This window comes from Gracilinanus agilis, chromosome 3 (assembly GCF_016433145.1).
Source record: "Gracilinanus agilis isolate LMUSP501 chromosome 3, AgileGrace, whole genome shotgun sequence".
Lineage (NCBI taxonomy): Eukaryota > Metazoa > Chordata > Mammalia > Didelphimorphia > Didelphidae > Gracilinanus > Gracilinanus agilis.
Genome location: NC_058132.1, coordinates 21,433,797 through 21,449,071, shown reverse-complemented (window position 1 = coordinate 21,449,071; position 15,275 = coordinate 21,433,797). Strand labels below are relative to the sequence as shown.

The following is a 15,275-nucleotide window of genomic DNA, read 5'->3' as shown; positions in this document are numbered from 1 at the left end:
GATGCAATGCTTGTAGATCTGAGATTTTGATCTAATCCTTCTGGAAAAAAACTTTGGAATTATATTATAAAGAAGAATGACTAAAATATCCATTTCCTTGATTCATATTAGTCACATAAGCCACAGATGTCATATAGGACACAGAAATGTCCTCAGTTCAAAAAAAATGTTGGCAGCAGCATTTTTTGTGGTATCCCAAACCTGGAAATAATATAAGTTTTGATTGATTGGGGAAAGAATAAACAAGTTATAGTATACAAAACACATTGAAATATTACTACACTAGAAAAAAATCAATTATTATTTAAAAACTCAAAGGAGTATGAGAAGACTTACATAAAATGACACAGAATGAAGTAAACAAAAGCTAGAAAATAGGTTGATTTTAATTACATTACAATGATTACTAGCAAAGTAAGTAGAAATGAAAACAACCAAAACAACTGAACTCTATGTAACCACAATAGCCAAACTTGTTCCTCTCTTCTTCAAAGATCTGGCAGGCTCTAGTTGTAGAATATTGCATATATATCAAACTGGTTGCTATATTGGTTAGATTTATTTGTTTCACTCTTCATCATTTCATGTATTTCTTTCCAAGTTTTGAAAAAAAATCTGTTCATCAATTTTTACAACATACTAGTGTCCAATATAATAATATACCACAATTTGTTTAGCCATTCCCCAATTGATAACCATCCCTTCAATTTCCAATTCTTTGCCACCACAAATAAAGCTGCTATAAACATTTTTGAACATACAGGTTCTTTTCTGCTTCCCATGATCTCTGAGAAACAGAACAAGAAACAGCATTTCTGGGTCTAAGGATATATAGTTTTATCACTCTCTAGGTGTAATTCCAAATTGCTCTCCAAAATGTTTGGATCAGTTCGCAGTTCCACCAATACATTATTAGTGTCCCCACTTTCCCACATCCTCTCCAATATTTATCACTTTGCCCTTTTGCCATTTTAGCCAATCTGATATGTGTGAGATGATACCTTTGTTTTGACTTGCATTTTTATAATTGTAATGATTTAGAATATTTTTTTCATGTACTATATATGACCCATATGCAAATCCTTAAAGGCAAAATTATCTTGCTTGGAGAAGTTAGAACAAAAGGTAAAGAAAATGCCTTTAAAGTGTAAAAATATAATTAAAAAACATAACAAGCAACTCACTTTATATAAAAGATAATTTAAGAAATTCTCTACATTAAATGAGCATGTCAAAAACATTGAATTCAAGTTTTGTTTTGTTTTTCCCAATCAGCAAGGAGAAATTCTGAGAGATGTATTCCTTGGAACAAAGTAGGGATTTCTTATTAAAACCTAATAATATTGCATAGGATTAAGAAAGATCATAGACCATATAAGAGATGGGAAAGAGTGATATTAAGGACAATGCCCCTCCTTCCTCCATAAAACCTCAGCTGTTGAGTCCCTTGGAGCAAAGGAACAAATGACAAAAATTAAAAAGTTGATATTGAGCATATAATGTCAATCCATATGGGTCAAGATGTGGAAACACCAGCAGATCAAAAGAGAAATGGATCTATCTAACCTATAAGTAAATCATATTATGATATGGTAGAAAAGGTTACTCCTTTCTCTGCATGTAATCCTTAGTCAATTAAAAATAATTCTGTAGTTTTTGTTTGTCATGAATATTTTATTATGTTATTTAACTATTATTGTTACTATCATTTGTATTCTACTATTTGATGTTTACTATTGTTATCATTACAATTGTTGATAAATGAATAATAATTCAACTGTATTGTTCTCCTATATTTAATGCAACTTATTAAGTAATGTTTTTATATTAAGATATATATTTTCTACATTTAGTATTAAAGTACTACTTGATGTACTCAAGGGGGTTGGGAAATTCAAATGAGATAATGGATATAAATTTTTTTAACCTTAATACACCATATAAATGCCAATTATTATTGTTGTTATTAACCTATAGTTAGACCTCTGTTCTGCTTATAATTCCATTCCTTGAACCTCCTACTGCATACTGAGCTAAAGCAATACAATGATGTTCTTGCAAATGTTTACAACTATGCTTTCCAGAAAAAGATGTATGCATAGACACTGTTAATTATCTGTATTACTAATATTTTCCTAAGTCTAAGCAATCACTAAGATAATAACTCAAATGCTGATTTGTGGCAGTTGTTTTCTGAAATGTAAATGTTTGGACTATAAATTTAAGTATTAGCTCTTACAAACCAATTAGATCTGGCTCCAACAAATCCTTGGATATACCACTATGACTTTCAGAGGATTAAATTTTCACTGAAAAGAGAAATGCAACATCTGTATTTACAGAGACTTTGGAAACTTTTATTGATTTTGTAAAAGCTAGATCAGTGCTGACATAAAGCAAATAATCTACCAACAAGGCAATTGGTGCTCACATTTTAAAAAGTCACTGGAGAAAGCAGTTTGATGTGAAGATACTTCTCTCTATTGAGCCCAGGAGATGTTTATTTTATGTGTAATCTGTTAGGTTCTATGAAGAATCTTTATGAAAAGACAGAGAAAGACTGGATATATTTCTTTCTTGTGAAACTTCTGTTATTTTTTATGACTACATAGCATATATAGTCCAAGATAATTTCTGAGAAAAGTTTTGATAAAGAGAATTCTATGAAAGCCCGAGAGAACTGAAACCATTTCCCATTACTTCTAAAGAAAAGCAAAAGGGAAGGAGAGAAGCAATTTTAAATAGAAATAGTAAAAATGTTCTTTAAAGACTTCAATCAGCACAAACAATGATATGAATAGCATAATACTAAGTTCCTAGAAAAGTGAAGGAGAGTTAACTACTATTTTAATAAAGGTTTGAAGTGATTCAGGTAGTGACATCTATCATAAATGAAATATGAAAATGGCTATGTAAGTCTTTAAGTGATTATTTTTTTCATTTGTTAATAGATTTTATTTATTCAGTAGCATTAATATGTGTATAATTGTAGATAAATGAGGCCAATAAAAGAAATTTTATCTATTTCATTAAATAATTATTGTCACTGATTTGGACTAAGGGTTCAAAGTAATCAGTAAATGAAAAATAGACTCTAATTTTATTCATTTGAAAAAAATTAACCAAAAATACCCATATATTACTTTAGACCTCAAGAAGGTAAATGTAAGAGATTAAACACAAAATAAGAGATTGTCAAGTGGTTTGTTGAGGTTAGGTAATGTTTAAATGACTATGGTCAAACATTTAATTTATTTTATCTTGAAATTGTGTGTGTGTGTGTGTGTGTGTGTGTGTGTCTGTGCGTGTGTGTGTAGTGGAGAATGTTCCTTGCTAAATTGCTAAGATTCATATCATTCAGTGAATGTCTAGGATAAGAACATCCATCACAAAGAGGGAGGTTGGCCTGATCAAGAACATGCCATGTGATGTGTTTCCTAGAGAATAGATAATGGAAAACTATTGGCAATGTGAGGGACCACAAGTGTAGAATGTGAATATATTATCAGATTCAGTCACCATGTGAGTTGGTCAATATGTCTGACTTTTTCTGTACAATAATGGAGAGATCAATAGATGTGAGACATATCCCCAAATGACCTTTATAAAAACAAAAGTACTGTTGTGGGGTCATTTGGTATGAGTTATCATCTTCCTGATTTTTATTCCTAACATATTTATCACTCCTAAAGTTGCAATTCCTGGAATCATTATATTATTCCTATCATCATTTCTATAGTTATTATTCAACTGGGTGTTATTTCTGATTACTTTTAACAAATTCCTACAGTTCATCATTGTGTGGCCCTTCTTCTCACAGAAGTGGCAGGTAAGGGATTGATAGATTCTCGGAGAGGATCTATGGTCTCTCCCCATCTTTTCAGTTTTTCTCTTAGTATTTTAACTTCTGCCTTTAAATCCTCTACTGAGTCACTATTTTCCTCATATCTTTGTGAATGACCCTTAAAAATACAAGATGCTACTCTCTTCAATTCCTCAAGATTCATAGATTCCCAGGTTGGGCAGTTAGTTTTAAAGCAGTCTTTGACTACTTTTCAAGAATTCTCAACGAATTGTCTACATACTTGTCTAATATCCTGTTCTCATCTCTTTGATGGTCAAATCAAAGTCCTTATATGTTGCCCACTTCAATGAGCCTGTCCATAAAATGGGAGAGGGTTTCATTGGTATATTGTTTGATCTCCTCGAATTTTGACCAGGTTTTAGGCCTATCAGAGCAAGCTTTCATGGCTGACAATAATGCTTCTCTGCCATTTCACAATTTGTTGTAATCTGGGCCAGAATTGTAATTCCATTTTGGATCCTGGTGGGGCCATTTAAGTCCTCCCTTACCCTTCTTCTGATTGGCCAGATGATCCTATTTTTTTCACCATTTTTCAGAAACTCATCTAATATATTTTCAACATCCTGCCAATTAGGATCATAAGTTTGGAATATATTCTCTAATTTTTTTTCACAATTAAGATTGGTTCAGGGGGCAGCTGGGTAGCTCAGTGGAGTGAGAGTCAGGCCTAGAGACAGGAGGTCCTAGGTTCAAACCCAGCCTCAGCCACTTCCCAGCTGTGTGACCCTGGGCAAGTCACTTGACCCCCATTGCCCACCCTTACCACTCTTCCACCTATGAGACAATATACCGAAGTACAAGGGTTTAAAAAAAAAGATTGGTTCATTCTCAAAAGTAGGCATATTTTCATTGAATCTAGCTAAATCTTGAGGGTTGAAGGGTGTATGTTGTATTATAGATACCAAGTTCCCATCTTTATTGAAGGTAGGTACTTCTCTTAGAGGGAATAAGCTTTGGGCTGCATCATTTTCTGTTTCTACCTCTAGGTTCCATGTTTGAGGATTTGAGTCTATCCTCTTTCCACTGTGCCACCTAACTGCCCTAGTTATATTATTAGGAATAAAGAAATTATGAATCCTTGGTATTGTATTGTCTTGAACTGGTATAACTTTAGGTATAACTTGTCAAGATTTTAGCAAACATTTGATATATATTTTCATGCTATTTTTAAGAAAAAAGGTTTAGAGAAATATGGACAAGATGATCATATGATAAGTCATATTTTGAGCTCATGGAATGGCCAAAGAGTAGTCTTGAATGGTTCAATTTCACCTCAGAAGGAGATCTCCAGAGGCATGCATGCACTAGAGATCAATATTTGGCCTTGTGCTATTTAGCATTATTTTTTTAAATCAGTGACAAAGATCAAGTAATAGATCTTTAGCATGTCAAATTTTCAGATCTAATAAAATAATAGGTATCATAGAAGATGACAGAAATATAATCAAGGATAGATTTTGACTTAGCTTTGGAAGAGCTGCTTTGATTGATGACTGAATGAATGTCCAGCATTTTAGCCCATCCAATGTATCTATCCAGCCTTAAGCCAGATTATACTTTGGAACAATCCATCTAGGCCATCTTCATCATCTGCTCTTCCACCTTGCATGCACTTCCCTTTCCAAATCTCCCCTCTACTTTCCATATTCTGCTGTGTCATCAATAAATGGATCAATATTACTATTGTTTTTTGAAAAGTTTCACAATTAATCACTCTGGTGGATCTACTCACCATTCCTATGACTACCCAAATTAAAGTTCTATTGCTGGCCACCACTCCACTATAGTGTCTTACCTTTTTAGAAGGGAAGCTCTTTAAGGCAGGACTTGGATTTTAGCATCTTTGACATTTATTACCATGCCTGACATGGTGAGTGTTTAGTATATACTTTTTTGGTGCATTCATTTATTATTGTCTACTAAACCAAAACAATTAGTAATGCAGTAAAATAAATAACCAGTGAGCATAAGAAAGAATATGTATAGATTGATTAGAGTATCCAGGAGGAGATAGGAATGCTACTGTATTGGGCACTGGTCAGACTACATACCAGGAGTCATGGTTTCATTTCTAAACACATTTTTAACCTTTATGTTCTGTCTTAATAACAACTTTCAGACAGAAGGGCAAGAGCTAGGTAAACAGAGTTAAATGACTTGCTCAGGCTCATACAGTTAAGAAGCTCCTGAGACCAGAATCTGCATTCTACTGATTCCAGGCTGGTGCTCCGTCCACTGAGCCACCTACTGTCTCACCTTCAGTCACATTATAGGAATGACACTTCTAAACCAAAAAGCACCAAGAGGACATCAATCAGGATGGTGACAGGAATTGTGACTCTGTGTTATGATGATAATAACAGATAGTTTGGAGAAGCAGATAAATGTGTCAGGGCCAAATAGAGCTTTAAGTCAAGAGCCAGAGATTGACAGGCTTCAGTGAGGAAAGGAGGGGGCTAGACACTCCTGGCTCTCAAACCCCTCCCCCTCTAACTGCTTCTGCTTCAGTTGGTAATGAAGACAGGAATAAGATTCTTCTGGTAAGTTTGAGTTATGGCTGAAACCCCAATTGATGTTCCTTTTCTTAAATTTATATTCCTCACAGGTCAGTATGATGAATATATATAGAAATTAGTTATCTAACAGTTGAGGACAGAGGAGATCTTCTTAAACTGGCAGCCAACAGGATTCAAACTAAATGTACAGACTGAGTTGTGAGTATCTTCCCAAGTAATTATCAGGCACAGATTTGAAGGTAAAGGTTATATTAAGTAATAACAAGGAAAACTAGGGAAGTTAATGAAGGTATTTGAATAAAGGAAAGGTGACCCTGAACTGTTAAATTGATGCCGCCCTTCCCCCCTCCTCACTGGAGGGGATGAAGCACTTAACTAAAACTGGCTCTCTTGCTATTGATAAATATCTTACTCTCTAATCACTAAGTAATTATATAATTATATTAATGAAGAATAATAATAACAAACAGGCTAATCCTATGAGTAGAAACCACTGGCTTATGCTACAATGGCCACCTCAGGAGAAACCCCAAGTCAGGAGTAGCAAGCAGAGTGTCTGCTCACATGCACTCCCACCAATTAACTGTCTCCAACCCTTCTCAACTGCCCCTCACCCAAAGTTCTCCAGGGGGATCCCCTAGAATTCTGGGTGAGGCTATCCCTGTACCTTTGCAGGGATTCCATGCTTTGCATCTCCACACAACATCTGTTATCTAGTCATCCTTTAAAGGATCTGGAAGAAGATGGAGCTCATTAAGAATCTAAAAGCATTTCACTGGAAGAAGTATTATGTTTGTAAAGCCCTTACTCAGAAAGTAGAACCAAGAGCAATCCATGGAAGTTGTACAGAAATAAATGTGACCTTGATTTTGTTCTCACTATGTTCTTAGCCTTGCATGTTAATAAAGTTAGAATATATATTTATACATATATACATATATGTGTGTGTGTATTTTTCCCCCTCTTGGTCTGACTAAACATGTTGCTGAAAGTGGTGCAGATGATGGCAGTGGGACATGAGAAGGATGATACACCTGACAGTGTTTTTTTTTAATATTTTTTAAACCCTTAACTTCTGTGTCTTAGTTCCTTGGTGGAAGAATGGTAAGGGTAGGCAATGGGGGTCAAGTGACTTGCCCAGGGTCCCACAGCTGGGAAAGTGTCTGAGGCCAGATTTGAACCTAGGACCTCCCGTCTCTAGGCCTGGCTCTCAATCCACTGAGCTACCCAGCTGCCCCCAACCTGACAGTGTTTTGTTGATAATGGTGATGCTGACAGTAACAACAGTGGGTATGATGGAGATGGTGGAGATGTTGATGCTGCTAAAGGTGATAACTACACTGGCAATTTTGGTGGGCCAAAATAATGGTGATTGCTCCCCATTGCCTATAGAAAAAATATTCCTCTTGTGTGACTATTTTGTGTGTCTAAATATCCCATAATGTGGGGCTTCATATTATGGCCTCAATCTACCTTACCCAAATGATCTCAAATTATTTTCCTTCCTATAATTAACACCCATTCAAACTGGCCAACTTGCTCTTCTCCAATAGAAGCATTTCCTCCCTCACCTATAAGCCTTTGAAAAAGTTGATTTCCAATGTTGGAATGCCATTTGTTCTCCCATACACTAGGAGGATCCCAAACTTCCTTCTTAGAACACCTCAAAATATATCCTCTCCCTGCCCCAAATTACATTTAATTGCTATTTTTAAAAAATTTCTCTCTGGGTGTCCCTATCTCTGTTTCTCTCTTTCTCTCTCCTTATCTATCCATTTATCCATCCATCTATCTATCTATCTATCTATCTATCTATCTATCTATCTATTTATCTATCTATCTATCTATCTATCTGCCTGTCTATCTTTCTATCTGTTTATTTCTACTTGATAATATCAATGGAGTTAGTGGAGGTGATGTTGGGGATGTCAATGGTGTTGGTGCTTATCATATGAATTATTTATTTTGGTGGTGGCTGTAGTGATGGTGATGATCTTAGTGCTCTGTACTGAATTCTAGTGAGCTACCTTTAATGATGTTTCGGACTTTGAAAATGTCATATAACTCATCTTCTGATTCACAAATCCATCTATTCTCATTCCTTCTCCATAATCTGAAAAAAAAAACTGAAAAATTCTGGAGAAACTGGTTCAGCAAAAGAATGTTACTCTAATTCCTCTAACAATACTATGCAATTGAATCAACCGGTGATTATCTATGTGAGCAACATCATGATTTGGGAATACTTAAACCATTTGTTGTTCTGATTGCTTTGCAATGTATGTGAACAGTATGAATTGAACCAGGATCTGAAATAAGAACAATTCTGTTAAGATTTCTCCAATGCTTATGTTGGAATAGCCACACTTAGGGGAAGAAGTCAATAATGATGCTGATTTTCTGTTTCAATTTGATTTAATCAAATGATCATTTTAATTAGTTGCCTTAGTCATAAAAATCAGTAATATTTGCTCTTTGATTGAATTGGCTAATAGAATAGATGGAGAAAAAAAAACTTTCTAAGTTTACTCTATAAGTTTCAGAGTAGATAGCAATCTACATTAGTCAAGGAAGCTTTCTCACCTGGTCCCATCACTTCTGTCAAAAAAAAAAGGCAGACTGAAAATGCAAGTCAATAAAGTCACAGATGTTCATTCCCTTTTCTGTTTAATAATGTACAGTAGACAATTAATGGAAATTTCAATCATTATCCCATATATTAATATATTTTTGTGGGCACAGCTTTGTCTTTTGGTGACTGGGCCCATATAATCCATAAAAATTATAATTCAATAAATGTAAAGGAGCAAAGAAGAAGAGGTAAGAGAATTTTTCATAAGAAGAATTATTAAACATAGAGGAGAAAGTTGACATCAACTAAACCATTGAGATAACATCAAAATTGAGCCAAGAATTCAAGTGTCTTATCTAGCAGAATGATGTCTTTCTACTGTACCACCATATTTGAAAAGGAAAATAAAAGAAACAAATAGGTTGGAAGGAAATATTATAAGAAATAAATATTTCATAAACAAGGAAACACCTGCTTCACCAACTTGGCTAGAGCTTCCTTCATGACTGTGTTCCTCAGGCTATAGATGACAGGGTTTAGGGTGGGAGGCACCACAACATAGAACACAGACACCAGCAGGTCAAGCACAGAAGGAGTGTCAGAGGTAGGTTTTACATGAGCAACAAATGCAGTTGTGAAAAACACAGTGGTCACAATGAGATGGGGTAGGCAGGTGAAGAAGGCTTTGGACCTGCCTTCTGTGGATGGCATCCTTAGAACGGTGGAAAAGATATAGACATAAGAGATAACAATATAGAAAAAACAGCCAAGACCCAAAATTGTGGTTGTGACAGTGGTTCCAATTTCAGCAAAATTTGGCTGGGAACAGGAGAGTTTGAGCAAATGAGGGATCTCACAGAAAAACTGGCCAAGCTCATTGGCTTTACAAAAGGGTGCAGAGAAAGTGCTGATTGTGTGCATGATGCCTGAGAGACTGCCACTGACCCAAGAAGCAGCTGCCATCTGCACACAGGCTCCTCTACTCATGAGGGTCTCGTAGTGGAGGGGACGGCAAATGGCAGCATATCGGTCATAGGACATGACTGTGAGCAGAGCCAGCTCAGCACAGACAAATAAAAGCACAAAGCAGACCTGGATAGCACATTCAAGGACAGAGATGGTATTTTTGTGGGTCAAGGATGTGAGGATGGACTTGGGCACCGTGACAGAGATGTAGCAGAGGTCTAAGAAGGACAAATGCCTCAGGAAAAAGTACATGGGAGTGTGAAGGTGCTGGTCAATGGTGGTGACAAGAATAATGAGCAGATTGCCCATCAGGGCTGCCAGATAGATCAGGGAGAAGAGCACAATGTGTAATAGCTGAAGTTCCCAGATGTCAGAGAAACTCATGAGGAGGAAGCTGGTGATGATCGTTTGATTGGCCATTGCCTTCCTAGAAACACAGAAGGGAAAATGGGAAGGGATCAGGGAGAGAGAGCATGAGGTCCAGGTTCTGAGGGTTGTGGGAATCATGGGCTTCGTTTCCACCTCTTGCATGGAAAGGGATAATAGGGCTTGTGGTCACCTCTACAGACTTTTTCCCCACTTCTGGGTTTATGTTTATCTAGCATCAACTCTACTTTGAAGCTGCTGCCCGACCTGGTTTTTCAATCCCACAGGAAATAAGATTCCCCATCTCACACACATATAGTGTGTGGACCCTGGGGCCCTATCTCTCCCCTTCTTTTCTGCTTCCTTTTTTGTATTTTCTCTCCTTTTAGTTCGTAAGTTCCTTGAGGATAGAGATTTTCTTTTTATTAATTGTATCCCCCAGCACTTAGCACAGTGCCTGGCTCATAACAGACACTTACTTAATAAATGCTCATTGGATTGGTTAGTAGGGGGCAATCATTCTTTGAGTCCAAGTTCAAGTGGCCACACTCAAGATTTGGAGTTTCCACTAGAAGGCAGTGCTTGGAAGTAATGCTTCACTCTTTCCAGCCTAGCCAGCTCTCAATATAAATGGATTTGGCTCATGGAAGCTATTTACAAAATGGAGAAACTCTGCATACCTATTAGCTATTACTTCAAAGGATCTGTGAAGTCAGACTCTTTAAAAAATGGGAAGACTAGAACTATGGGTTTGTTTTTATGTACAACACAACATTGACTTTTCTGTTTTCTTAAGACCCATTAATAGAGAAATGGTGGCTAGAGCAAGGAAGGTGCTTCACCTGGTAAGAATCCATCTGGAATATTATCTTTAGTTCTAAAACATTACAACATAGGAAAGCCATTTAAAAACTAGAATTTTCCAGATTAAGACCACCATGATGATAATGGGAACTCTAAATCATGACATGTCATCATAGCCAATATCTATCTAGTACTTTACAATATTGAATCTCTGTTTATGCATTATCTCAATTGATCCTTAGAACCATCCTTGAATGTACAATCAATCCCATTTTATATATGAGAGCAACAAGGATCAAATCAGTTGTGTGACTCACCCATGATTGCACAGCTACTAATTGATGGAGGTGTAATGTAAGCTGAGGTCTTTCTGATTCCAGGACCAGCCCTGAAAGAATCACAGAATTTCAGTTGAAAGGAACCTCAGTGTCTACTTAGTATAAGCCATCGCCCAAAGAGAATGCTTTATTGACATTAGCCAACAAATGGTCATTTAGCATCTCTCTGAAGACACACTGTGAGGAAGAACTTCCTAAGACTTTCAAGGCAGCCCAAAATACTTTGGCATAATTCTAAACAATTTCTTTTGTTTGTTTTTTCCCTGAAATCCAGGCTAAATCTTCTACTTCCTCCTATTTTTCTTAATGCTATCATCTAGATAGTCCCTTATATACATAAATGCTACTTTTCATATTTCCATTTCTAGGCTTATTTTCTTGACCATAAACATGTCCCTTTCCTTAAACCATACACCAATGTGTCAAAGACTTAGGATCCTTCTCCATGCTTGCCACCATCTTCTTGACTTATCAATGTCCTCACTATGGGTGATATCCAGAGCATAGCATTCCAAGTATGATCTGACCAGGGAAAATGATAGAACAAAGAGGCAACTAGTGTTGAAGTGGATAGAGTGAGGAATAGAGGTCCTGGAGTGAGGAAGACCTGAGTTCAAAGCCAGACTCAGACAACCTCAGATACACAAATAACTTGAGGACTTATGTCTGTTGCAATAATATGGAAATGAGATTCCAAGTAAGATTCTCTTTGAGCACTGGAGAATAAAGATTGTTTCCCTGAAGTCATCAAGGAGATAATATCAAGATCAGATATAACATTGAGCATGACTTCTCTTGGGAAATATGGAGGGGCAATGGCACATTGGACACATAGCAGTTAAGACCTACAGACACTGAGAGGAACAGTGTGGTAATGCTTAGATTCACTTTTAGGAAATTCATTCTATAGATAGCTGTGCTATGTATTTTCAGTGTTATTGAGATAGCTAACTATTGGGATGCACATCAATATGAGGAAATGGAGATCCTACCAGCTGCTAAAAGTATCCCTCAACAGTAGCTCGGACCTGCAAAGATTATGCATTGTAATCACTTGCTACCCATTAGGGAACCTGTTTGGACATTAAGAGAATGAATAAACCCATTGCATTCTTCCCTCCTTATTCCTTATTAATCTGTGGTATTTTGTTCAATTCTGGGCACTATGGCTTAGGAAAGGATATACTAAATGGAAAGCATACAAAGGAGGGCAACTAGGATAGTAGAGGATTTAAACTAAACATCTTTAGCTTTAGGAAGAGAAAACTCACAGGGAATTAGTAATCATGGAGTTGGAGGTAGGGAGAAAAGATAAATATTATCTTCAAATACTTGAAGAATGAATATATATATATATATATATAACGGATTTAGCTCTTTTGGCTTGACCCTAGAAGGCAGAACCAGGAACAATGGGCAGAAGAAAGGGAGAAGTCCAATATTACTTGATACTCCCTCAGTTGGAGCTGTCCAAAAAAGGACCTGGTTGCCTCAAAAGGTGGTACATTCTGTCTCCCTTGGGTATATAGCCAGCTGTTGGGAATGATGGAAATACAAGTTATGGGAGAGTCAGGATTAGATGGTCTCAGACATTCAATCCAATTCTAATTTTTTTTTTGAATTCTGTTTTTAAAAGAGTGATAAATACTTCCTATTTCTTCCTTCAGAGATTTCCAATCAGTCTCATCTCTGCACCAAATCCACCACACCAAAAGGGGCTTATGCTTTCAAACTGTCTTTACCCCTTCTTTCACAGAAGAAAACAATCTACTCCATAAATATCTTTCCCAATTTTAGAGACATTGTCCCACTCCTTACAGGATTTGAATTTTGGGGGGAGGAACAATTGGATAACTAGGCATCAATACTTAATATAAATGAATGGATCTCTAAAAATGTTAGCACAGTGATATTTGAGGATATACATCTATATCAGGGGAATTATTTCAATTATATCTAATTGGCATTCTATTTTTCCTGCAAGAAATTGAAAATGGTTTTCATCCCATCAGCTTGGATACTTGATTCAGGGAGATGTGTATTCCCTGGTGTCACTATCATCAAATGTGTGTCTGATCCTGACTATGAGGACTTGCTAACATGGGCACTTAGGCTACTAATTGTCATTTTATGTAGAATATGGATTTGGTGTTAGGAAGACCTGAATTTCTATAAAATCAAATGCATTTTCCAGCTGTGTGACCCTGGCCAAGTCACTTAACCTCTCAGATTCCTTTTCCTTAACCTGTAAAATGAGGGATAATAATAGCACAGCTTTCACAAGGGTTGTTGTGAGGATCAAGTAGATAATGTATATGAAACATTTATCAGACCTTAACGTACTACATAAATGTTACCTACTAGTATCATCATCATCATCACCATCATCATCATCATCATCATCATCATCATTAGTCATAGTAGTGGCAGCATGGTGCTGAGGCAATAGTGTTGGATTTTGAGTTATAGACTCCTTGAATCCCTGCTATACCTATATGAGCTTAAGCAGGTTAACTATTTGCTCTGGGTCTCAGTTTTCTCATCTGTAAAATATGTGACAGAATGGATTAAATCACCTTTAAAGTTGCATCTGACTCAATATCTGTTATTTAATAATTGTCTGCCCTAAACATGACAGGACTTTTTTTTTCCTTTTCTGAAATGACTTAACATACAATTTCATTTAGAGACTTGAAGGTGATATATTTCCATCTTTAAGATTCCTTACTAGCTAAATCCTTTAAGAAGTTCAACATATATGAAATTCTCCATTACATTATAGTGTGAGAAACCTTAAATTGTCCTGGCTAATACTATATATTTCATTAGGAACATTAAACTACTAAAGATCTATGGTATACTATATTAATTTTTATATATTATGCTTTTCTTTTTTTTTCCTATTTTATTTCCCCAAATAAAAATATCTCTTTTGGGCTTTATATTAATTGTTTTGTAGATGGGAAACTTTAAAGGCAGTTTTGCCTTTAGCAGGGTTCCATGTGTAAACGTAACTACTCTTTCCCCTCACCTTTCATATCCAGAAAAGAAGAACACAGTATGGAGAGTTTGCAGAAAATCCAAGGAAGAAACAACATGGAAGTTTTTGGGTAAATAAATGTGCCTTCTCTTTTCTCTACTTGACAGAAAGACTCCAAAGGTAAAAGAGCTACCTGTCACCAGATCTTGATGGTGTCTGCATCCCTTGGTAACTATAAGTAATCTCTTGCTGGGCAAGGAAACATCTTGTATTGTTTTTATTGTAGGAAATTATTCAGAGGTAGTTTTCTCAAAAGCAGAGACAGAGCCTTCTGGGACCAGTGTTCTGATTAACCTCGGTGGAATGAAGTTATTGCTCTTGTTATCACTTCTTCTTGGCCATGATTTGGAGCCAGGAAAAGGAAGTTAATATTAATAATAATAATGTTAGCTTTGCCCAAGACTCAGAGTATGAGCCATGAGAATGGGCCCAGGATGTCCTGATCACTTGTCACTGATAAGGATAACAAATAGCAATGATGAGTAGAACTGTGAAGAAGACAGTGATACAAAGGGAACTAACAGTGTCTGTACATTCTCACTTGGAATTCAGCCTTATTTCTTTTAGAACCTAGCTAGTATTGGCGATCTGCCTAGATGGCTTATTTCAGATGGTCAGGGAGACAGTTATGTGAAGTTATAAGCTTGGCCAGCCACCGGAACAATTGGAGAATGGTTCAGTCAGTGTTAGAGTCTTCTCAAGTCTCTCCTTTGATTCCCATAACTCTTCATTAGCCCTCCACCCCATAACACTTAATATTTTCATGTTCTCTACACACCCTTTTCCCACAAATATCTTCAGATTCATT

The 15,275-nt window shown here is 36.3% G+C and overlaps 1 protein-coding gene across 1 annotated transcript; it reads right to left on the bottom strand.

Moving 5' to 3' along the window:
- Nucleotides 1-9,406: 9,406 nt before the first annotated feature.
- On the bottom strand, nt 9,407-10,339 carry LOC123240841 (olfactory receptor 14A16-like). The gene has a single exon (XM_044668557.1). The coding sequence runs from the start codon at nt 10,337-10,339 to the stop codon at nt 9,407-9,409; it is 933 nt and encodes a 310-aa protein (XP_044524492.1).
- Between the last annotated feature and the right edge of the window lie 4,936 nt (nt 10,340-15,275).

Bases quoted from the DNA above. Each gene is read 5' to 3' on its own strand.
- LOC123240841 (XM_044668557.1), bottom strand. From the start codon at position 10,339: ATGGCCAATCAAACGATCATCACCAGCTTCCTCCTCATGAGTTTCTCT.